We start from the raw sequence: 24,985 nt of genomic DNA, 5'->3' as shown, positions 1-24,985 counted from the left end.
TTTCCATCTTATGCCATCTACATCTTCCTATCCTTTTCTCTTTTGGTGGATGCACTTCAGAAAGGACAGTGCTAGAACAGAAGAAGCGCATATGTGCCTGCTGCCAGCAGCTGGAATGGGTGCCAGGCAAAACAGATTAAGGCCAAGTTTCTTGCCCCTTTTTTTTCTATGCATTCTTTCATTACTAGTGTCTGTTTCCACTACCTGTTAATCTTGAAACCTGTAGAAACCTCACAACTTGGAGACTCACATCTGTGTTTTGGAGAGTTTTCACTGAAAACTGGGGAGTGGGAAAGGCTGGTGGGGCAGGAAAACCAAACCACCTTGTAAAGAGGATGTTTCTTAATTTTGTATTATCATGGTTTTATTGTAGCTAGTTTAAAAAAAAAAAAAAAATATTAACCTGACACTAGAACTCCTCATTCAGGTGAAGATATATTTCGTTGGAGAGCATCTGAGTGGTGAGGTTTGCTGATGGTGTAAACTTATTTCGGATAGTGAGGGAAACTGAAGAATTGCAGAGGGATTTTATGAAATGAAGATAGTGCCATACAGGGAAGCCATGACTACATGTGGCTCAGTGATTTTGTCAAGAGGCTGGGAAAAAGGTGAGTTATGCTTAGGGATCACTTATCATACTGCCCGGGCATTTGCTTTTGGCCACTGTTGGAAGTGACAGTCGGGGCTTCTTTGACCCTTTCTGTGACAGTACAGTACTCTTAAGTTCTTACAAGTTTCTGAAAAGACAATGTGTTTAAAAAGCCAAAAAAGCTGTTTTGACCATGAGAAAGAACTAAGGAAAGGAAAAGCATGAAAAGAAAGAAGAACAAACAAACTATACATACATAAATTGTACTTGGGAAGAAACAACCATAGTATGAAAAATTCATGGTGTAGTTCATATTTGATATGAAATAAAATGTGTAAGTTTGTATTTCTTATTAGGAGGTCTTCAGCTGTGTCACTTTGGTGGCCTATGCTCTGGTTTATAAAGGAAGATGTTATCTTTGAGAGAATCGAATGTTTTCAGGTCACTGGGCAGGAAAATCTTTAGTTTGGCTGGATGTACAAAGTGAACTTCACACAAATTCTTCAAGATGAGATTAAAATCATACATTTACAATTACTGTCTTTTAGAAACTTTTGGAGAAACACAATCTGTTACAAAAATGGTTTGTTTTGCTTGGAAATAGATGGTCATTAATGTTTGTTGACTTATTGTGGTCACCATCTAAACTATGAACACAGTTCTCTGTCACCAGAGCATCTGAGGAATTGCTGGTTAACTCTTCTTGGAGGGAGAAGTTAGTATGTTTTGGATCTCACACTGTCAGAATTGCTATGTACTGTTGCAATTACAGATGTAGATATTATTGATCTTTATTGATTTCATTGGGATATATTAACACTAAGCATCACATAGGTAATCAATATTTCTCTCTTTTTTCCCTCCCTTCCTCCCTTCCTCCCTTCCTCCCTTCCTCCCTTCCTCCCTTCCTCCCTTCCTCCCTTCCCTCCTTCCCTCCTTCCCTCCTTCCCTCCTTCCCTCCTTCCCTCCTTCCCTCCTTCCCTCCTTCCCTCCCTCCTTCCTTCCCTCCCAAAGATATCTTACCTGGAGAAGCTGGTCTCGGAGGTAACCCTTGGGTTGTTCTGGTTTTGGCATGTACTTCCTCATCAGCTTTGGTCAGGATTTTTGAGCATCTCATGGTTTTCATTAACTTGGGCGATTTGCTTTAAAAGAAAATGTTTTTTTTTTAAAAAAGGAGCGTGCAGTCTTCAGCTCCTCTATCTCTCTGTGTATAACTGGTAACATTGTTCAATGAAGTTATTGGTGAGATAGTAGATTTCTTGTTTTCAAATTAGGGTTTTTCTTCTATAGAATACTACTTGTTTTTTTTTGATATTTACACCTACATTATCCTTTTCAAGGTGGTAATCATACCACTCGGACTCATTTTACTGTATTTATCGACCACATACTTCAATCTGCCTGATATTAAACTACAGATTTTAAACCTAAAAAACTGTATAGGGAAGTCATGATCATTGCCAGTAAAAAGTATTAAGCCTACCCTTAAACTTTTTTTACCATCATGTAACCTACATTTCCTCTCTCTCTATAGTTTTGTCACATTTACAGTTTATGCCAGTAGGATTTGGATGGAGAAAACAGAAGTGTACAAACTCAGTGCTGTAATTTTCTTAACAGCGAGGCTTTGCACATTTTGGTTGGAAGCTTGATAAGCTTCATGTGATGTTTCCATTATTTTGAATGTTCTAGGAGTACTTAAAAGATTTATAGGAATTTCAGATGTATCCTTCCAATTATTTGCAGTGGACAATAGGGTTAAATGTGATGCCCTTTTATATGATCTTATTTTTTAATTATTGATGTAGTTCATGGAATGTTGTAGTATTTGAAATCTTGATTTCATGTAGTTTATGTGACTTTTTTTTTTAAGCAAACTGCAAAGTGAATGGACACAAAGTACAACAGGATTTCTGTAACGAATGTGTGGGAATAACACTATCTTTCTATTAAGAAAAACAACAGTGAAAGCAAAATACCGATGAAAACAAATCTAAATTAAAAAGAAAAAATGTTCCCCATGCTTCTCTCTTACTTTTTCTTTGGAAACAAACACACATCTGTTGTGAGTGTGTTCAAAAGTCAGACTATTTTTTTTTCAAAATGATTTGGGCATAATATTCTGGGGTTTCCTCAAAGTATAAATTTGTAATGACTAAACCATTCTTTCTATGTCTTTGAGAGGAGAAAAAAAACATTGGCACAGAAATATAGAGTACAATTGGCTTAATTAGCAAAGTTACAATACACTAAGAGAGAGGCTGAGGAGTTGTTTTATTTGACTGTGCAAATATTGCTGTCCCTTAAGCACAAGGATTTGTACCTGTTTCATCTGCAGAAAAGTACGGCATAAAGAGGAGTTTCAGAGGAAGGTGTTCCACTGAAGTCTATCAAGACTGAAAGCTATCATTTCTCTTTCCATTTGCATTTCTAGTTCCTATTCTAATGAAACAGAAAAAGAATGATATGGTTCTTCAGACGTCTACATAAAATTTATGAAGTGATTATCCCTCCATGTATAGCATGTTCGTGCTTTTCTTTTGGAAGCTTTTTTAGTGTCTGAAGGTTAGCCTCTAGTTCATAGCTTTTACAGGTTTAACATAAGCCTTTAGTCTTTCTTTAATGATTTTTTGGTGTGTAACTTACTCACATAATTATTACTAATAAAACCACCACATAGCAAAGTACAGTACATCCTTGTAGTACCAGAATTCTTTGTCTTACTTGTTTATATCTTATTAGCAGAAAAAATACTGCCTGTATCTTCTTATTTCCCCAAAAAAAGGACCTTCCTAGACACTATAATAGCACAGAGCAGGAGAAATGTGTAAAAAGAATATTTAGATTTGGCTAAAAACATCTTGGTCAGGGAAGCAGAGTTGATTTTGAGGGAAAAGGTTGCTGCTGCTGCTGATGTTGTTTTTGCCTGGGCTTAAGTTACAATAATAATTATGCTAAAATAGGAATACAAATAAAATTTTAAATATCAGGTTTTATCACTCATATAAAAATCAGTAATATAACTTGGCTATCTGGGGTTTATACAATATGTACTTATGACTTAATAACAGAAGACATCTGCTGAACTAATTTGTTCAGCAATTTAAAGAGCTGCATATATTGTGAACTGATGGATATTCTCTGTTACCTCAAAGCCTTTTTAACTTCACACATATTATTAATTATAGCAACATTGCTTGTTCCTTGGTGATTTTGCTATATAGTATTTTCACAGAAAAATAAATGTTATTCAACTTTCTAACTCTACTTTCTTCCCATTTCTTGTGATTTTTCTGCCTACTTTCAGGGTACTACTTCCAATATAGTTCTCGTAATGAGAAGAAAATTTGCTGACTATGCCTCTGGTATCTCCATTATGCTTTTTGGTCCCTCAGAGGAAAAAGCTCTGACACGTGGGCCAGCTGGCTCCCTTCCCCAAGAGACAGAAAATAATATTCCTGGTTCCTATATTCCCTGATTTGAGTTTCTAACCTTCCTTCTCCCCAAATCTGCTGCTCTAAACAGATGGCTTGTGAATTGCTTAGAGCATCACTAAGCAAGCTTCAGAGTAAAGCAACATTTCAAATGTTCAGTAACTCATCCATGTACAAGGGAGGTGAGGTACAGTATTGACACTTCTCAACTTATTTCCAACCAGTTTTTAAAATGTTTTTCTTCTAGTGCTATCTGCTGCATCCTTTGAGAAATACCTATATATTTCTGGCTTAAACCTCCCTGAGGGTTTTTGACTGATGCTTGACTGTGCCATTTTAAGTTCATAATTGCTGGCCATGCTTTAGCTGGTGGTGTGATTTAGCAAAAGCAGCACCAATGCACAGTTGAGAGCTCAGTACCTGTTTATTGTTAGTCAGCAGAGCAGGACGTGAAGTTTTGGGAAGATATTTAACTAACCTCTGTGTTTCTGGAATTAAAAAAAGTATCAGGGAAGTTTGTCTTGCCAGTAATCCTCAAATCTGTCAGTTTTGCAATAACTTGCTTTCCTGCAGTGCCGCCACTGAGTTTTCTTCAGTTTGTATGATGCAGATCGGTTATTTTGCATTCTGAGGTGCATCTTTTTTTTTTTTTGTTCATTGGACAGGATGTTTCAAAAAGGTGGACCAAATTTGAAACATATACTGCTTTGAAACTGGGTCCATCTTATTAAAACACCCTGTATTTTTGGAGGGATGGACAGAGGGGGTGGAATTAGCATTTCACACCTGCATCTGTAGAAAAAAAACATTGTGCAAGATTTGGGGCCACAGAGGAATTTTTTAGAGCATCTAAGTACATTACCATAAGGGAATCTCAACTAATGAACACTAGACAAACATGTAACATCACAAGTTGCCAGGTGAAGACAACTAATGTAATTAATATGAAGGCCATGAATGGAAAGACAGTTAAATGGTTTTATTCATAAGGTCATGATAAACATCAGTCTGTGCATTGCATAGTGGTCAATTACTGACGGCTTAAATTACCGTATACAATGAGACTTCATCCTTTAATCCACAGACTCTGAAATGGCTGCTTTCTTGCCCCCACATCTTAAATTTTATCTTTACTCCAAAGAAACCAGGAATGTTTTCATATTTTGTTATCCTAATTAATGTGTGTAGTGGGTATTTGCTGTACCAAGTTGTGTGTCCTACATACCAGTGAAGAGGAAGATGAATGACCCTTCTGAGGAGGTTAAAACCAGCTTGTGATCCCTTCACTTCTGAGTCCAAGTCCCCATTGCTGATGTTGACATGCATTAAGGAGGAGGTGCCATGAAGCTGTTGTAACCTCATTTCTCCTAGGCAGGTTTTATTACAATATAATATACATGGTATTTAAAGCTTTATTTATTTTTTCCACAAGAGATGATATGGCTTTTGAAAGGTTTATTGTTAATTAAAACCAGTTCATTAAAGGATTAGTTCTGGGGACGCATGCTAAATACAACCACGTTGCTGCTGTGTTGAGGGTAAGTTGACAAAGTGAACCATGTTCTGCTCTCAGGCTCCATCCACAGTCAATCCTGAATAAGAATTCTACCCTGGATAGTAATTTTCCCTTTTTTTTTAATGAACTGTTATTGTTAGATGGTAGAATATCTGTTCAAACTATCAATTCTGACTTTAGTCATTGCTCTCCTACTTTATTCATATCTCATGCAAGCAAAAGGTGGTGAAGTAACAGCACAGAAAAGGTTTGGTTTAGTTTTAACTGTTTTGTAGCACAGAAGGCTGCCCCTGAATTTCTGTACTTCCCCAAAATGTTATTTGGTTTTTAGAATATGAGGATACAAATACTTCCTTTGCCAGCAGTGGCTGTTCACAGAACTTAAATGTGTTGAGAAGCACTATTTTTGCATATGACATCTCCTTTCTGTTGCTCATGTGGTAAAAATATTCTGGTGGGTCAGCCATTTTCTGCAAGATGGAAAAGAAATATAAAACTATTCTTCTAGCGTAAAAAGAAGAAATAGGTGTTTGACAGTGACAGAGCACCGTTGTTCCTGACATGCATTGGTCAAGAATCTGTTAGAGACTCTGTCCTGCTATGAAAGTTAATCTTGCAGAGTCTGTAGCTCATGGAAAGTGCTGAAGAACGAATATCACATTTTCTTTACATATTTGCTCGGAACAGAGCTCTCTCACAGGAAATACATTAGCCCTGTTTCTTCACCTGAGGTCCTGTTAATGGAAGCGAGCAAGTGACAAGAGAAGTTTGTGGACTGATTTAGGAGCATTCTTTTTAAGATTACATAGCCTTTAGAAATCATACTCAGATGACATTAAATGCTTAGTTTATTATCATGCATATAAGAAGTGATAACATGTAAGAAAGTGATATTCAGAACCTGTTGATATAAACTGACATGTCGATTCCTCTGTCCAGTTCTCTTACAAAACAGGTATTTTTCCCACAAAATGCTTAAAAAAACATACAGACCAATGCTGTCATAGCATTATGAGGCTTCATGCGATCTGAAGTAAATACCCTAAATGAAGACCATGGTTTGAATGGGAAATTAAGAGCAAAATATTCTTCCAGATACTTCTAAGAAATACTCATCAGAAATAATAAATACCACATGGAGTCCTACCTACATTTCAAACCACATTGACACTGTTCATCACTAATCTTTTACTAGAATTTTTATTTTAAAATAAATTACAATAAAATAAATAATAATCTTATGAAATTACAGTGTTGAAATGTTGATGCCAATAACCTTAAATTCATTGCAAACACCTCATGACAATGTAGTAAGGTGGGGGATCATTATGGAGAAAAAAGCAAAGAAATATTCAAGAGAAATGTAAACTGTTTCACAGTTTCATTGCTCTATTACAAACAGTATTCACTGTTCAGGTGAATAGTCCTTCCTTCCATTTTAGCAATGCATGCTGCCAGATGCACTTTTAATTGATTGTGCTCCAAATGCAGCTTGATTACATTTATTTTTTGGACACTTTTTTCTTTTTGGAAAGTAGCATTTTAATGGGTAATTGTGTTCTTTGGCTTCTGAGTAGTAGATTTTTTTGTTATAAGTGTAAGCTGAATTGGTTACACTTTGAAAATAGGTCAGTGCTAGTAGAGTTTGTATAAGGACTAAAAAGCACTTTGTCAGTACTCATTAGACATTGTGGTTATAAGGCCTTGCTGTTCAAACAAACTTGAGAGCTTCAAGCAATAATATGCTATTCCACAGTTTTTAAATATTGCATATTCATAACATTAAACAAAGTTTGATTAAAACAACAGTTAGGATAGTTGCCAGGGGCCAAACTGTTTCGTCATTTGGATATGATCCAGTTTTGTTCATTATAAAGGGACAAATGCATTCAGTTTCACTTCTTGTTGTAAAAATTAATATATTGTTATTCTTCAGTGTGTTGTAATGATCAATGGACATTTATCGTGCTGTTGTTGCAAATCTAAGCATAATTGAACCTAATGAGGGGTTTTCATTTAAATAAAATGTATAAATAGAGATCACTTTGAATATAGTCAATGATTTAAAAGAAGCTGTATGTTGAGTTATTTGTCATGAAAGCGTTTGCCTGTGTTTACACAGTTTGTCGGTCCTGGTTTGCGGAGTCTGTAGCTGGCAGCGCTGTTGGCCTTTGGTGTTTTCTTTTTGTCATGTTATACCAGGGAGTACCTATCCATGGGTTCGACTAATTTAAAAAAGGAAAGAATGAGGGTCAGGAGTTATGCTTAGAATTAGAGGTACAGGTACACAAAATGTTCTCCTCTGTTATATGCTTTGATGAGTGAAAATTAACGTATCTAACAACTAAATATATGTTTTTGCTGGGAGGGATGGGTGCAGAGCAGCTGAGGCAGCTGCTGCGTGAACAACCCCAAGCTGCGCTGCCCGTGCAGGTGAGCAGCACTGGGACAGGTTTGTATAAGGGTGTGCGAGGGACTCAGGAATTGTATCATTACAAGCTGAGCCATTTGCAGTCAGCTGCTTCTGAAATACATGCAAAATACTTATGGCTTCGAACTAGTTTTCAGTGCAGGTTGCTTGTTAGGAAACAAACACTTTACCTTTATTGAAATGACAGCTTGGATTTCTGTAGAGAACAATGCTTGCAAACTTCTTTTGTCAACAATATTCACTTCCTTCATAGCAACTTTTCTAATTAATGAAATCAATTGCTAATTCTTGTTCTATCTGGGTACTTATGTAGCTGCATAGGACACTCACAATATTGCCCTTTTTTAGCTGGGCTTTGGTGGAGATGACAAGGAGACATATGTACAGTCTAAAACTGTCTCCACGTTTCTGAGAAGTGAATCCAGGATAAAATTTTTACTTAATCCTTGGTGACCACCTGAGTTTTTTTGTATTCTGTTGAGCTTAAAACCTCTGCTCTTGGGATGGGCTGCACTTTGTGCTGGAGGTTGGTTATGGGTGCCAGTCCCTGTACCCGTGCTGGGGCACTGCTAACCTGGCTGCAGGGATGTGTCCCTGTGTGGTGCACAGGGACCACTGTTGTCCATGTGGCTGTAAATGGTTTGTGTCCAGCAGTGAATCACAAATAAACTCCTACTGTCCACCTGTGCCACTTAAGTGCTGGGAACAGATCAAAAGTCAAAAGTGCAATGAGCAGATTTGTAGTTGTTTGTATTTCAGGTGTTTTGTAACTTTCACTAATGCTTAGTGGCTTCCTTAAAAAGCCTCTGTATTGTGAATACTACCTTATTTGGTTTTATGTGTGCTCAAAAAAAAATATAACCATGTTAATCCTTGCAAGGTTTATTTTTCTTTCATAGACTTAAAGTATTTGAAAACATCAAAGTCTTTTTATGGATTTTAAATTTATGGGCAGTGAAAATACCACAGGAAGGCCAAAAGTTGTATTGTTTTGGCTCTACAGATGTCTTCCTGAAGGATTAAGATGATCAGCAGAATGCATAAACACAATTTTCAGCTTTTTAAGTTGGTCACTAAAGCATCCTTAAGAGCAGTTTGGGAATCTAGTCCTGCAAGACAAAGCCCTTGATCCTATGACTGAATGATGGTCAGGGGCTTCTGGTAAAATGGTTTAGTAACTTTGCACTTCACAACAGTAAGTTAATCCTCTTGCATTTGAGACACAGTGATTGATCATGTGTATGTAACTAGTCCATTGACGTATAAAATAGAGTTCATTTACTTTAACCACAAGTTTACGTCAAATTATGACAGTGTGATTATTTAAACAAAGGTGCAGTTATTCAGAAATTATAATGTGGCCACAGCAGTTATCTGACCAGGTCACGTTCATTGTGCACACTGGTGGGTTTCTACATCCCACAGTCCTCATACTGCAAAGAAGAATATGTGAAGTTTGGGAAAAGTTTGGAGGAAGAAAATGCTTTGTTGGAAAGGGGAGCACATGCTGATATTAAAAAACAAACAAACAAAACAAAAAACAAAAAACCCAGCTCTTGGAGTTCTCATATTAATTTCATATGTATTAAAGGAAATAACTGGGAGAGTGGAAAATTATCTCCTCACAGTTTTCTTAAATGTAAAAAACCCCAAACCTTAAAGATTTTTTTCCAGTTGTTTTGTTGTTGTTTTGAGGTTTTTGCATTTGTGTGTGTTGTTGGTTGGTTGGTTTGTTTGTGGCTTATTTTGGTTGTTGTTTTGGAGTTTGGTTGGTTTGTTTGTTTCCTTTAATCACGTGGAAGGAAGTTGTTCAGTGAAGTCTAAACCTGTTCAAGGAGCAAACTAATTATCTGATTACCCACCTCACAGTCTTGGCAGGGTCAGACTGATACTCTTTCATAATTTTAGAGCTGGAAATGATGAAAATAAAGTAATTTGAATAAAATAACAAATTGATCACTTTATGTAAATAAGTTATGGGAAGAGCTTATAAAGATATTGGTTCTTGCAGACTTTGAGGGGAGGGGAAAAAATGGAGAATATCTTGTAAAAGACCCCAAATAGCCATATCAGTTCTGTTCCACATTTTTCACATTTCCATTAGTTTTGTCTGTAGAAAGCCTTAAATTTTAGAAGCTTGTATTGCATAATGTTGACATAGCAAAGCTGTGAACTTTCAATATTGGTTTAAAATACTAATGTATTCATATTAATACTTTCTTCGTTGATAAAATTTTTCTCAAAACAAGATCACAGTTTGACATGTGTTTCAGTAGTAGCAGTGACAGGTTAAGCAGTTTATCTTCTCTCTGAGCCTACCTGTGCACTACTCATCCCTTACACCAGCATTGTGGGCATTGTCACCAAGTGGTGAACTGAGTGGGGAGAAAAGACCTGCCTTAAGAAAAAAAAAAGGGATTTTGACTAGTTACTTTTGAGTTGGTCCATTACCGCACTCCTGTTCCCTTGTGCTGAAAAGACAGAAGGGAGGCAAGAAGTAGCAGCAGTAAGTAGCTCAGTGTAGGATCTGCTTAAAATTGCTGATTGTCTGAACAAAGCTCGACTATACTTGAAAACAGGGAATTTTGTTCTTTGAAAGAGCATTAGAAAATGAGTACAGAAAAGTATTTAGAAGAACGTGCTCTTCAAAACTATTGTATGTGAATTTGTGAATTGAACGCCTTTTCCGAAGCATATTTCTTTTGACTTCTGTGCAGGTCTCCATCATGATAAAATATTCTCCTGCTTAGGGTAATTAAGAATTTATTTCCCTTGTAAAATAAATCTGGATAAGAGTTGGTTATAGTTAATTTGGGTGATGACATTTTCTACCCTTCCAGTTTTCATAAATTTATGTATCACTTGGCTGAGCCTGTAAATCAGCATTTCTAATGCATTTTTAGAGAAGGAAGGCAGACCAGAAAGGTTAAATGTTTGGAAAGGTCATGTAGTTGCCCTTAAACTATTAACAGAATTTAGATATAGAATTTCAGCAGAAGGGGGCAAAAGTGTGATTGCAGACAAAAATAATCTGTGGAAAATGGTCAGAAAATTATATTAATTTTACCTAAGCTTTTCTCATTAAAGATGAAAAGAAAATCAATTCCCTGGCTTTTAAGATCTGTGCAGTTCTATGAAAAATGTAAAACCTCATTTCAGAGAGAACTTTGAAATCTCATTCTGTATCTGATGAAAGTGTTTTTTGTAAACCCCCACTTTCAAAATGTTCTATGAAAGAGAAACCACAGTGCTGGGATTACACTTTCACTTTAGTCTTGACTTTTTTTTTTTTTTTAACCCAAGATTTGACATTAAATGTAACTGAAATAAAAAGCCTCTTTTGAGAGGAACTGTTTAAATATGAAACAATTGAAATGGGATGCTTCAAGAGTGGTAGAATTCTCTCATCCCTTTTTGCTTTGAGAAAACAAACAAAAAACAACAACAAAACAAACAAAAGCCCTAAACAAACAACAATAAAACAAACCAAACCCCAAACAAACAAAAAACCTACCAAAACAAACAAAACCCAAAACAAAACACGCAAACAAAAATTAGTCAAATTTTCAGTTTGAGCCAGTGTTTCTGTTTAAGTGGCTGCATTTTCTGTGAATTTGGAGGAACAATGACAAAATGGTTCTGTAAAGAATTTTTTCAAGAGTCTCTACTAAGGATTTATTGGAAGAAAAGATTAATGAAAACTGCTGATATTTTATGCTATTCAGTGAAACTCCATCTGCTTCTACCTCAGTGCTACTCAGCCACGCGGCCCAGAGCCTGCCTCTCTTGCCTTTCTGTCCATCAGCTGAGCTTTATAGCATTCTGGCCTTCATGCTTAGTGAGACAGAAACCAGGAATTAATAGGAACATGTTGCTGTTGATGGGATGATGGTTGTTCCTCGTCAAGCCGTGTACGCTGTGTGAGAGGCGGTGCAAGGCTGCCGGCCCAGGTGGCTGCCACCCTGCGTGTGTTCATCGTCCCCATCACCAACCTTAGTAGTTAGTTTTGGCATGTGGATTTTATGCTTTGGTGGAAAATGCACTGTGGAGGTCCTGCATAAAAGAAACAAAAAGGAGAATAAAAAAGCACTTGAAAATATTGTTTTGTGTAAAATGCTGATGCATAAAACTGTCAGCATTAAACAACAATGAATAAAAGATCTGAAGCCTGAAAAGTCAGCTGAAAGCGAAAAAAAAAACTGCAGAAGAGCTGTAAATGAAGTATCTGATCAAAATACATTGCAGTGGTTGTAAGAGAAGCCCTTGCTGAATGGTGATGATGTGCAAGAAGCTCTTTTTTAACTCCCTTTTCAAAAGTATGCTTTAAAGAACAGTGAAATTGTATTTTAAATAAGGAACGTTCAGTTTTCTGTATTTCAGTGTCTGATTATCTTTTTTGTGTTTTGTTTGTTCTTTTTTTAAGATCTTGATGGTAATGGCAAAGGCTTTCATCAGTATGTGGTATAATGGGCTACCAGTTGGATGATTTACAGTCATCTGAAACATGATATTTACTTCTCCTCTTCCTTGTCCATGGTGAGTTTTGTTCCTGTGCATTCCTGTTAAATACTTGATTTCAGAGAAGAAACTAAAAGTCTGCAGTGACCTTAATTGGATGTTGTCCCCATTGTTTTCTTATGGACTAGCCTAGAGTTGTTAATTTACTGTATACATAAAACCCAGTTCTTTTTCTTAAGGTATTTGGGGATGTTTTAAAAAACTTCAAAAAATAACTGTACAAATTTTTTCTCTCTTCTGGATGATTTTGGGGCTGTGCGAAGATCTTGATACACAACTTGAAATGTTATTTTTCCCTTCAGCTTGAAAGTATCTTAACCTCTGTATGAGGTGTTTTAGTTCAAATTTGATTCTAGCCAAATGTTATTTTTGGTGTCACACATACCACAATGTATTTAAGAACAAAATAACGGTAACGGTGTCACAAATACATTTCAAAACATGGGTGGAAAAAACTTGAGAAACTATTTAGGAAGAAGATTTTTCAGCTTTATTTTTGCACCCTTATATGTTTTGTGCCTACAATTAATCTGATTATAGTATCTGTGAGCAATGTTAAGTATTGTATAAACAATAATATTAAAAGCAAGGCTCCTCATAGTATAACTGAACTATCACTTCTGATTTACGGTGCCCAGACGTGCAATAAGGGGATCCAAAGCACTAGTTGTTCATTTGGCTAAACGCGTTGACAAACCAAATTTGGATATCAAAATGTTCCAGTGACTGCTCTTTTAACACACCAGAAATAGCAGCTCAGTCTCCTGTCCAAATACCAGGTTAAGCATTTGAGGTCAAAATCCCCACCGTCTTGCTCTTCTCCTTTTTAAGGGTTTTGACATGGCTCTTATGCCAAAGTTTATATGTGAATGGTACTGAATTTTGTGGAATGGTTGCTTAGCTGTTGTTAAAATCTGTCTGTAAATGTTTGTTACCTTAAGCCTGTGTTGAGACTTCAAGTGAGAGAAGATATGATGTGCCAACATGAAAGGTATCATTCCTTTTCTATTCCTATTCCAGATTTCAGAGTCCTTAGAAGTATGCAGAAGTAGTGAGAGAAGCAGTGACTCAAGCCTTGAGAATAGAGGCAGCAAATTAATGGCATTAGTCAAAGCCATTCTTATGATATGGTTAAGTACTATAATGAACTAAGATGGAAAAAATACAGTTTCCAGAGGTGTGTTTGCACTTGATAGTGGAAAAGTGTGTCTCAATATCTCATATAAATGGATAGAGATATTTACCAGCAAAACTGGTTACTGTTATTTTTGTTGGAAATAAGTATTTGCAAAGTGACACAGACAGACATAGGGCACATCTTTTTCATTCCTTGGAGGGCATCTTCTGTCTGCCTCTCTGTTACCAATTTCTTCTGGCTTTGCATTTCAAATTATGTGGCTCCCAGGTACTAACCATACAACTCTGAAACCAGGGAGACGGATAAATAACAAAGAAAACATCACCTCACTTGTTTCCGCTGGCAAATTATTGAGAAAAAAAAAATATTGTTTGATGATTTATCCAGCACCTGTTGATTCTGCAAGGCAGTTCCCCGGGTATTCATTGAGTTCTGCATTGTTCCCTAACCAGGCTTTTTATTTGCCGAATTAGCTGATTTGCTTCAAAGACTTGACCTTTTCTTTTCTCCTCTTCCTTATCAGCAATGTGCCATACATTTCTGAGCCTGTTTTTGCATCCTGAATGTGTGCTGATTCATGGTGAAATAAGGGCTTTGTGACAGGTCTGGTAGAAGAACTAACTTCTTTAAACAGAGAAAAGGATGTCTATCCTGTATGTGTAAACACTGCAGGATGTCTCCTTTTCCAGAGGTCTGCTACACCACATTTTACTGCAATTATTCCATGTCCGCCAGCATGAGAACAGAACCCAGTCCACAGTGTCTCCTTTGTGGCCAAACTGGAAAAAAAAAAAAAAAAAAAAGTGTAGCGACATCTTGAACAGTTTAAGAAATGCTGTTTTACATTGTATTGACAATTACAAAAACACTGCATATTTTGGCAGTTTATTTGTCAGAATTGTTCTTCTCTGCAGTCAATCTCCTCGAGCAAGGAGGATGTGTGTGAAAGGGCATCTTCATGCCCCTCTCACTGTTGTATCCACTGGAGATTCACATAAGCTCTCAAAAACCCAGTGAGTTACCCCACTGCTTCTTTCTAACCAGATTAAAGCCAAAGTGGACATCAGGAAGGAGAGTGAATGTTACCACACAGGATCTCAAACCTAGAGTTTTTTCTACCCTTACTTCAGTAGCTTGCAGAATGATCTCTGTAAGCTAAATAAGGCTTGCTTGTCAAATTCAAACCCTGCAAGAGAAGAAATTATATTCAAAACAGCAATATACATTTAGAATATGTGAAATAATAATAAAGATTATAATAATGGTTCCAGTTTGTTCCCAAATCCTATGCCCTATTAACTAGATCAGAGAAACCTATTACAGAAAGGTACATTAAGTTGGTGAAGTCAGGTTTTTAGAGGAGACGGTGGGATCTAAGAATAACTTATGTGAGATGGAAATGGAATATCTTACAGTGAAGGAGTACTAGAAATATAAATTTGTACATAATTCTCTAGTTATTAAACACCTGTAGTTTTAAAACACCTTCCACCCCACACCCTCTTCCTGGGTTTAACTTTACTCCCAGTTTTCTCTACCTCCTACGCCCAGTGGTGCACAGGGATGGGGAATGGGGGCTGCAGTCAGTTCATCACACATTGTCTCTACTGCTCCTTCATTCTCAGGAGAGAACTCCTGAGAACTCCTCTCTTCCCCCATGGGGTCCCTCCCATGGGAGACAGTCTTCCATGAACTTCTCCAATGTGAGTCCTTCCCATGGGCTGCAGTTCTTCACGAATGGGGTCACAGCCTTCTTCAGGCATTCACATGTTTCGGCATGGGGTCCTCCCCGGGCTGCAGGTGGATCTCTTCTCCACTGTGGACCTGCATGGGCTGGAAGGGGACAGCCAGCCTCATCGTGGTCTGTACCATGGGCTGCAGGAGAATCTCTGCTCCAGGACCTGGCGCACCTTGTGCCCCTCCTTCTTTGCTGATCTGGGTGTCTGCAGAGTTGTTTCTCTCACATATTCTCACTCTCTCTGTTTCTGTTGCTGTGGAACAGCTTTTTCCCCTTATTGACTATGTTGTCCCAGAGGCACTACCGCTGTCGCTGATGGGCTCGGCCTTGGCCAGTGATGGGTCCGTTTTGGATCTGGCTGGTGTTGGCTTTGCTGGACACAGGGGAAGCTTCTAGCATCTTCTTATAAAAGCCACCCCTGTAGCACAATCACTACCAAACCTTGGCGCACAAACCCAATACAAGAGATGGTGTCAGCAACTGCCAGGTAGTGTTACCATTCTGTTGCCCAACTGGAGAAGAAAAAAAAAAAAAAGGCAACAATAAGAAAACATGGAGAAAGTGTAGCCCAGGATGTCCATTTCTTAACTTAAAACAATCTGTCAAAAACTATGTACTGAAACCTCCTATACCAACACTAAGTAATGGAAAGCTTGCATTTTGGATATTTCTGCTACTGAGCTCATTTCAGCCTCTACATGCTAACGGCTTGTTGCAGTTTACTGATATTGTTGTAGCTGAAGTGCTGCATTTAAACTGCAAGTCATCATTAATAAGTCTTAAAACCAATCAATTTTTGGTATTTCCATGCTTTCTCCTTGTGAGAATTCAGGGTTCTGTAGACTGCCACTAATTTTACTTAGGGCGATGCTCTGTTGGAACTCACACAGATGCATTCAGTGAATCTGGGGCTGTCCTGTCATACCACCTGCTCCCAGGGCTGTCTGAACACATCAAAGTCTTTGTTTGGATGCAGAGTAAGTGGCGTAGCAGGTACACTGAGAGAATCAAAATGAAGCATGCATTATTTATGGAAATAGTCACAATTCTACTGAGATATATCCTAAACTCAGATGACTGCAGCTAATAAACAGAAACAAAGGGATAACTGTAAGTGTTTGTCTTGAAAATTTCTGGTTTGCGTGAATTTAAACTAGGTTTTTAATGCTGCCTCAGTACATTCAAATAAAGTAAGAACTCCCCTTTGCTCTTTTACTTTCATTTCCACACGCGTCTATGTACTTCATTTTCCTGCTGATGTTGTGATCCAAAGTCTTTAATAAATTATGCCACAGAAGCTTCAAAAGCTACAGAGAAACTAGCCTCAGGGTTAGGTATTGGGTAAGGGAAGGCTCAGTAACCTAAGAGGCATTGCTGCTGATATGCTGTCTACTAATGATCTTCTATTAGTCAGGAATCTTGACTAATGTTTCTCTATCAGTGTGTCCTGACTGATGCACTAGTCCACGGATCAGCGTGTTATTTTATTTCCTCCTAAAGAGCATCCTTCTAATGTGAGTGTGATAGGATTTGGATTTAAATGAACTACCGCAAGTGATTTTTTTATCTGAATGGAGACAGGAAAATACTTTAACTTTCTGTAAGTTTGAACTTGTGCATAGTTTTCTTCTGAATTCATAAATTATTCGTGCCAAGTAACTACCTCTGTGGACTTTTTGGATTAAAAAAAAAATAGTAAATGAGTAGAGGTGTTTGGAATGAGAAGAAGCTCTGTGGTAACGTTACTGTTGTGTTTAAATTCTGTGGTCTTTAACTGCACCAAGCTATTAAAGACAGTGCTGCATTTAAAGCTTCAGCAAACTTCCTTGAAAGCATATCCAATGAATTAATATTTAATTTTTAGCCATTCTACTGTGCTACTGTAAAAAAGAAATTGCAGACATTCAAAGCACTAAGAACTTACTAGTTTTATTAAGGTAAAAAAAAGGGGAGGGGGCAAAAAAATACAATGACATGGAAATACTAGTAAGCTACTTGTTTTTGTCCTTAGAATCTTAATCCAGGTTTTTTTCTCATTGACAATTAGTTCTATAAAAACATACTGCAAGTGCTTCAAATCTGTTTATTTTATTCTTCTGCTATGAAGGTAAAGTTTCCAATGGAAAACCAAAGTGCAGTAGAGAACTATCCAACCCATTATCAGTTTGACAGGGGAGAATCTTGGAAAGCTTGAAGGATTTAAATGGTGTGCGATCCAGGAGAGCCACATCAATGATCAGCTTCCTTTGGTGCCGTAGCAACACCAACTGCTCCCCTTGGAGGAGGTCCCATTAGACCTTGCTGAGCTGCAGGGAATTAGTGCAGATACCTCACTGAGAGATCCTTTTGAAGGGACAGGTGGCTTTATTTTAGATAATCTGTAATCGAGTTGATTTTGCATATTTGTGTTCTCACACTGGCATGCTCCCAGCATTGAAATACATGTCCAGGTGATCTGGCCAGCATCACTTGTGTGCAGGTCAGGAGGCTAGGCGATACCAGCAGTTGTGTCCTCACCACCTGTCTCTTTTGGATTCCTCTTGGCTGGTGGTGACAGACGAGTTTTGGGGAAGCTCTTTTGTGGGACACAGTGGTTGCTATATTTTGATCATTCACTTCTGTGTTAGACAAATCAGCTGCCAAGTGTTTATGTGTTTTCCTGTCATGTTTCTCAGGGTGGCTGGGCTGGCAGGAGGAGGCATGTGGCATCACTGCATGTGGCCTTGCTTCTCCTCCTTCATACCCTTCTGACTCGCACAGCAGCCTGGTTTACAGTGTAATTAATTACATAGTTTTAATTTTTGATACATAAATTGAGAAAATATGTTAAATGCTTACTATGAGAGTTGAGGACCTTACAGGTACCTAGAATTAAGCAACCAAAAACGTGCCTAGAAAATGCAACTTTGTTTCATTTTAAGAAAAACTGAATATATCCATCTCCTGTTTGGCGGATGTTGACTGCTAGAGGCAGATGATGGTTCATGTATCTCTGAGATGCCTCAGTTTGATAACTCCCGGAGTTTCTTACAGAAAGGATTCAATAGGGACTTGGCGGGGGGGGCGTGCGGGAAAAGTATGCTACTTAGAGCAATCAATAATTTGTTCTTTTATACTTAGGAGGCAGAGTTCCTTTCCAAATACTTATTACTTCAGTGTTTTTGGAGGTTTATGTTACATAAATATACATGTTGAAACTAGATTTTTATATGACCTTAATTCTGAAATAAACAAGATAATATTGAGACAGTTGAAAGGTATGTGGCCCCAACTGTGGGAGAGGATAGCAGGCATTTGGTTATCAGAGTAAATAACGTTTAAAAAAGAAATATATATATATATATAAAGTGTTAAATAGACTGAATTACTTTTTTTTTTTTTTCTTTTTTTTCTAAATTATTGGAATACTTACGAATATTTATAAAACCTAGGGACATGTGGGCTGTAAGCCCCTTGGGAAGTCTCCTCCTGTTCCAGGTGGCACCATCGCTCCCCTCAGGTGAGGGCAGCTGTGGGCTCTGCCCCTGCCAGGGCTGGCTGCCCATCCCCTCTGCTCCTGGTCCCTGCTCACACCGGAGGGTTTTCTGTGCTGCAAACCCATCCCAGCACCTGCGTAATGTTGTGAGGTTTCTGTTGGCCTGAACCTCAAGGGTATAAAGGTCTTTCAGACTGGAGGCTCTGCCATCAGCCGTGTCAGTACTCCCCCTAATTTATTGTCAGCTGTATATTTGCCAATGTGACCATTGAACAGTATAGGCCACTGAAATTTACCTTGTTAATTTTTAAATTTTATTCTTAATTATTTTCAACACACCAATGTCATCCTTTGCCTAATAGCAGAGAACTGTCTTAAGGACATAAGCCTGAATTAAGCATTAAGCCTGAGTTTTAAGACTCATTTGAAAAGTAGCTTCGCAAAGCACTATGTAGAAACCAGGTGAGAATCACTGCAGTTCTCTGACTTCCAACTGATCAAATGCATGTGGTATCTGTATCTCCTCCAACTTTGATTATTCTCTTAGCCAGCATCAGCAATAGGAGAAAAGAGGAAACTGGTGGAAAAGACATAGCTTATGAAAAGCAAGTTGCATTTCTCAGCTCAGGGAAACAAAATCTAGGCATTTGAAAGGACTAATGAAGTGCTTGAGAAGGGGAGGAATGAGATTCATGAGTTTAATTCATGCTGTTGCAGCAGGCATCCACAGTTCAATTCTGCATTCATTGCTTTTAGATGAGCACTATATTAAATCTGAGTAAATTTATTCAGAAATTTAGATAAGATTTTTTTTTTTTTTCGTTTTACTGTTGCAAATAAAAGCATCTAAATATTGGCAATTAGCTTGGAGAGAAATATCTCATTGAGATCAGAACTGTTACTAGAAAACTAGATCAGTGCAGGTTTTTAGAAATAGATTGGTCATACTTTCTGATAAAATAACTATTGTTTATAAATGACATTCACCTTTTTAGACTCTTGTTACACTGAAACGCTGTTGGATACCCTTCTTTGACAGAAAATTAACAAAGTTGGGGGAAATCAGCATAAAATCCTCAAAACTTTCAGTCTTTTGTGTAGTTAATCTTTAACTCCATCTTTAATATCCTTCTCTGTTAAATTTAATGCCTGCTTTTTATAAAACCATGTAACACTTCCCCTTATCAGCTTTCCTCTCATTTTTTCCCTTTGTATTATGCTGTTTTTATACAGCTTTACATGAACATGTCTTTTGACTGCATTTTATGTGAATTGACTGCATTTTATAGTGGTTTGTAGCAACTAATTTGGACTGTAAGTTTAGTTTCTGTGGGTATGCATTTCTCTTGGCAAATTTTAATTTTTCTGCTAAATTATCTGTTTAAGTGCTGCAGTGAATAAAATTGTTATCCGAAGTCATTCTTTGTCATGCTGGTACTAAGGAAATAATTATTTACATATATCAGAATGCTGATTTTGGTTCTACTGACTTACTGTTAGTTTGCTGTATGTCATTAACTGATGACTTTTTTGTGTGGTGTATATGTGTATGGAGACGTATAAAAAAATGAACGAATAGTTTAAATAATACAAAGACACTTTATAAAATAAGTTGTTCGGGGGGGTGGGGAAGAAGATAATTCTCTTGTGATCTCTTGTGAGAGGTGAGCAAACCTGGAAAGTAATTTACTTCCTTTAAAATAAAACCTTTTTTTTTTTTTTTTCATTGCATGCTTTATCTATGTTCTGGATCCATTACTGTGCACCTCTTATGATACTGATCTTTATTATAAAGGTAGGATTCATCTGGTGTCTCTCATTTGTCAATGGGGAGAGGCAAGCAACTCCACAAGGCAATTCCTCTCTTACATCTATCTTAGATGCTTATCTTAGAAGGGGATGTATTACCCTCTGGAGTTGGCTGTGCATGCAATATTGTTATTTCCTATTTTAAAACCAGGACAAGATAAGTATTAAGAGCTCAGTGCTTCCTGTAATCCTTTGTATTTTGTTGGAGCTGTAGCAATTGTATCTCTGGAGGGACCACACTTGTTCGAGAGCATTCTGCATTTCAAGTACACAAAGGCTCTCAAAATGATAGAAACTTTCAGTCTGGAAGATACAATACTCTAACCACTGTTACTATGTAGCACAAGAACAACAAGAACAACAAAAAATCTTAAATTATAGTAGTACTTAATCCAAGTCAGGGGTGTTCTTCTGATCTTTTGTTTGCTTGATGGTTTGACATTCACAGAAATAACACTTTCACCACGTTCCATTCTACCTGCTACCTTTTTATATGTAAGTAGAGTGTTAAATTTATTAAAACTGAGAACTCATTTGCCAAAAAAAAAAAAAAAAGTAAGATCAGAAGTGAGACTTCTTGAACCATTTTCTAATTTTTGTATTTGTTACTGGAAAAGACTAATGTATATCAATAATGCTAATGTAGCTATCTTGTCCAGTGTAATTTTTCTTTTATTGAATCCTGTATTACCTCTTTTGTAGAAAATCTTAGTCTCATTATTTTATTGGTGTGGGTTTGTGTTTTGTTGGTTGTTTTTTTGTTTGTTTGTTTTACTACTGTTTCCTGTTTTGGACAAGCTTGTGCTCCTCATTGACTTTCATTTTGCCTGTACTGGCTGAACTAATACAAATCTTTTCCTCTGTTAGATTCTTTTACCTTACACAGGATCAACTATAAAAATACAGTGATGCTTCAGTGTAGTGTCAAATTAAAGTCATATTGACTCGGAACAGTAGCTTTTATCCAAATACATTTTAATTCTAGTGTCTCTGCCATGTCCTCTCTATGGCAAGAGCTTTACTGGTTTAACATGTTTATTCATCTGTAGCTTTCCATGGATTAGACAGCCTTCATTTCCTCTCCTGAGTGAAGTGGGTGTTGTGGTGCTCTGTTAAATAGTCAGTGTTTCACCACAGCAATGCAGAGATTTTAGTGGTGTGGAAATTATTTCCCATTGGAGGATATATAGCTTTACTCAGGACTTAATACTTACACTCCGAGTTTCATCTTTAGCCAAGTGAAGTTAATGGCTTGATTCTGCATTATACAAGACCTTCTTGCATAGTGCTAATTAATCAATGCCATGTATTAAAGCTGAAACCTTTTCAATAAGAAATAACAGCAAGATTTTATCCATTAGTACGAATAAAACAATGTGCCATTTGGGGTTATCCTGACCAGATTTCAGCATGTATTACATCCTGCCTAATGACCTTTTTACTACATTTCAATTACATAGTCTGCTGTTCTTTAGTTCTTCTTCTAAACTGTTTTACTTCTTCTAATGCCTGGGAAAAAAATGATTCTCGTTAGAAACAGGTAACAGCTCAGTAACATGTAAGAGATATTCAAAACATCTCATGGGCCACTTTTTCCTGCCTGGAAGATTGTTGATATTTTGGCTTTACTGCATTAGAAGAAGGAGAGTGCATTTTTCATGTCATGAAAATCACTTAATTGTTTTTTTATAGGCTGCCCAGCTATGTAGCTATCAAAGAGCAGCTGTAGGCTTTTGACAGAGGATTTGTGGGTGTGTTTATACTCAGAGGAAAAGGCAGGAAGTGAAGGATCTAACTCAAAGTGCTGAATCCTTTGAGAACTGAGGCATCAACCAACCTTTCCAACAAGAGCCTGAAGCAACATATTAGCATCTACAGCAGGTGATGCCAATGAGTCTGAAAAGCTAGATTAAATGAATGCAGGTGTTGGTGTTAGAAAATCATGTCTCTAAAGAATAGTGCTAGTTACTATCAAGGGATTGTTCTTGCCAAAAGAAGTTTGGATGTAATTTAAATTGCAGTGCAACTCGACTTTGTGTTGACTCCAAGCAAGGTCGTAAAGTAGTCATGCATATGATTTAGTTCTGAGTCATCTATGGAGCAGGAATACTCTTAGATTTCTTTTGTTTGGAAAATTAACATACCTGAGCTAATTCAAGCATAAACTCTCCATGTTTGTTAAAGATCTAGCACAATTTTTTAAAAACAGAAGAACTAGAACCAACTAAGGAAAAATGACTCAAAATAGTTTTTGTTTTCTTTTGGCAATGAGAAGTTTGCCAGTTCTGTCCTGTGCACAATTAGGAAGAACGGCTCTTTCAAATAAATCAATAAACAGAAACCTTGGAGCTTATGTACAGAGCACTGTTTAAATCCTTTTTTCAAGTGTATTAACATTTTGAATAAGCAAGATGAGTTATTCTTAAAAAAAAAAAAAAAAGTTCTGGCAAGATTTAGAAACTTCTTGTCCATTCTGTTTGGGTGCAATCTAGTTGGAAAAGAGAGAGAACCTTTGCCCATTTTTAAAAGGATGTGTCTTTGGGAAGGGGTGACTCCATTTCTGTGTTTAGAATGGAGATGGTGACTCCACATGGGGTGATGTTGTCCAGTGCTGCCAGCCTTTTGTGGATGATACAGATGAGAGAAAGAAGGAACTTGTAACTCTGATGCTATCCATGGGAGGGCTGTGTGCGTCCTGTGCCATTACATATGTCTGTAATCCTGAAACATTTATAAGATAGGGGCTAATTCAGCTGTTCCTGAAAAGTCATTGCTATTTCAGAGGATAAATAATGCTGTCGTATTATCATCACTTCACTATTATGAGACTGCTAACATTGACTTCCTCTTTATTTGGTTGAAGAAAGCTGTAATCCTCGCTTGTAAACTGTGTTTTGTTTAGCTGCTTTTATGCCACATTTCTGTGAGCTGTATAAATGTTGACAGAGGTTTTTTTGTGTGTTTTACTCTTATTTTTGCTCCTGGTGTTCTAGGAACTTTGGATTGAATTCATGATTATAAGGTGTCTGATCACTGATAAGCTCCTATTTGAAGGACTGAAATAAAGCTCTTTTACTTTTCCTCTGTCTCTCTTTTCCTTTTCTGTAAATTAGTCATGTAGGAGAAGAAAGCCAAAGCAAGACACCAATATTCCTGTGCAAAGAAATCTGTCATAATCTGGTTATTCTGTTGCTAAGAATGGTTTAACTTGTCAAAGGTATGTGATACAATGCTGTTAAAAACCTGTTTGCATTTAGTCTGAACTAAATTATTTAAATAATTGAACACTTCTCAAATGTGATAGACTATGTAAGTGCTGGAGCATGCCCAAAGAAGGGCAAGGAAGCTGGTGAGGGGGCTGGAGCACAAGTCTGATGAGGATCAGCTGAGGGAACTGGGGCTGTTTAGCCTGGAGAAAAGGAGGCTGAGGGGAGACCTTATTGCTGTCTACAACTACCTGAACGGAGGTTGTAGCGTGGACGGGTTTGGTCTCTTCTGACAAGTAGCAAGTGATATGATGAGAGGAAATGGTCTCAAGTTGTGCCAGGGGAGGTTTAGATTGGATATTAGGAAAACCTTCATCACAAAAAGGGTTGTTAAGCATTGACAAAAGGGCTCATTCCACACTGAAGTTGAACATCATGTTCCCCTTTTCCCTCCTGCACCATATCTGATCCCCAGGCAGCATAGATGTCACTAATTTCCAGCAATATTTTGCCTGTCCCCACCAGCTCTTAGGAGCTGGGTGTTTACAGGAACTTTTTGAAAACAGAGATTTTTCTAAGTTCTCTGAACTCATGTTGACATTTTCCAGCATCCCACAACAGGGTTAAATTCTGTGAATACTCCCCGCCCCGCCCTCCCCCCCCCCCCCCACTAAATCTGTGATGCTTTTCAAATAGATTTATTTTAAAATTATACTGTTTTTTCCAAAAGATAATTCTTGTGTTACGTCAATTAAAACCAGCAAACCATCACTTTTCCTCCCTCATTTAATAAGGGTAGTGGTTCCAGTGTAACTAACCCATTATCCATGACTAGTTGTTATAGTGTGGCTCTTATGTGCCACCAAGTTTGCAAGGAATTGCACTAGGCATTACAATTTAGAGCTTAGAAAGTCCTCTACTGTGACAAAAGCATTTCGCTCCTATATATATGAGCATCTCTTGGCTGTTACCCAATTTGTTTCTGCAGAGATCCTACTCCCCTGACTCAGCTGAAGGGATGGTGGTTGCTGTGCCCCAGCACAAGCTCATGAGGAAAATCCTGTTATTGCTTGAGGATCTTGAGGTAGAGCGAGATGGAAGAGATGGGCATTTGGGGAAACAAAAAGTGAG

The 24,985-nt window shown here is 37.5% G+C and overlaps 1 protein-coding gene across 4 annotated transcripts in view; it reads left to right on the top strand.

Moving 5' to 3' along the window:
• CHRM3 (cholinergic receptor muscarinic 3) overlaps positions 1 to 24,985 on the top strand; it is a 277,830-nt gene that overhangs the window by 70,574 nt on the left and 182,271 nt on the right. For 3 of the 4 annotated variants that reach the window (XM_082047875.1, XM_082047876.1, XM_082047877.1), the window contains exon 2: positions 12,394 to 12,506. Coding sequence is in view for 1 of the 4 variants with exons in the window: in XM_082047874.1 (XP_081904000.1) it covers positions 13,473 to 13,479 (7 nt within the window). In the remaining 3 variants the exon portion in view is untranslated. Of the gene's footprint in view, positions 1 to 12,393; positions 12,507 to 13,429; positions 13,480 to 24,985 lie in introns of all 4 variants that reach the window. The other variant, XM_082047874.1, reaches the window with a different exon arrangement.

The sequence above is a fragment of the Streptopelia decaocto genome (assembly GCF_964273445.1).
Source record: "Streptopelia decaocto genome assembly, chromosome: 3".
NCBI lineage: Eukaryota > Metazoa > Chordata > Aves > Columbiformes > Columbidae > Streptopelia > Streptopelia decaocto.
Note: the sequence above shows the minus strand (reverse complement) of the source record. Positions and strands in the feature narration are given on the sequence as shown.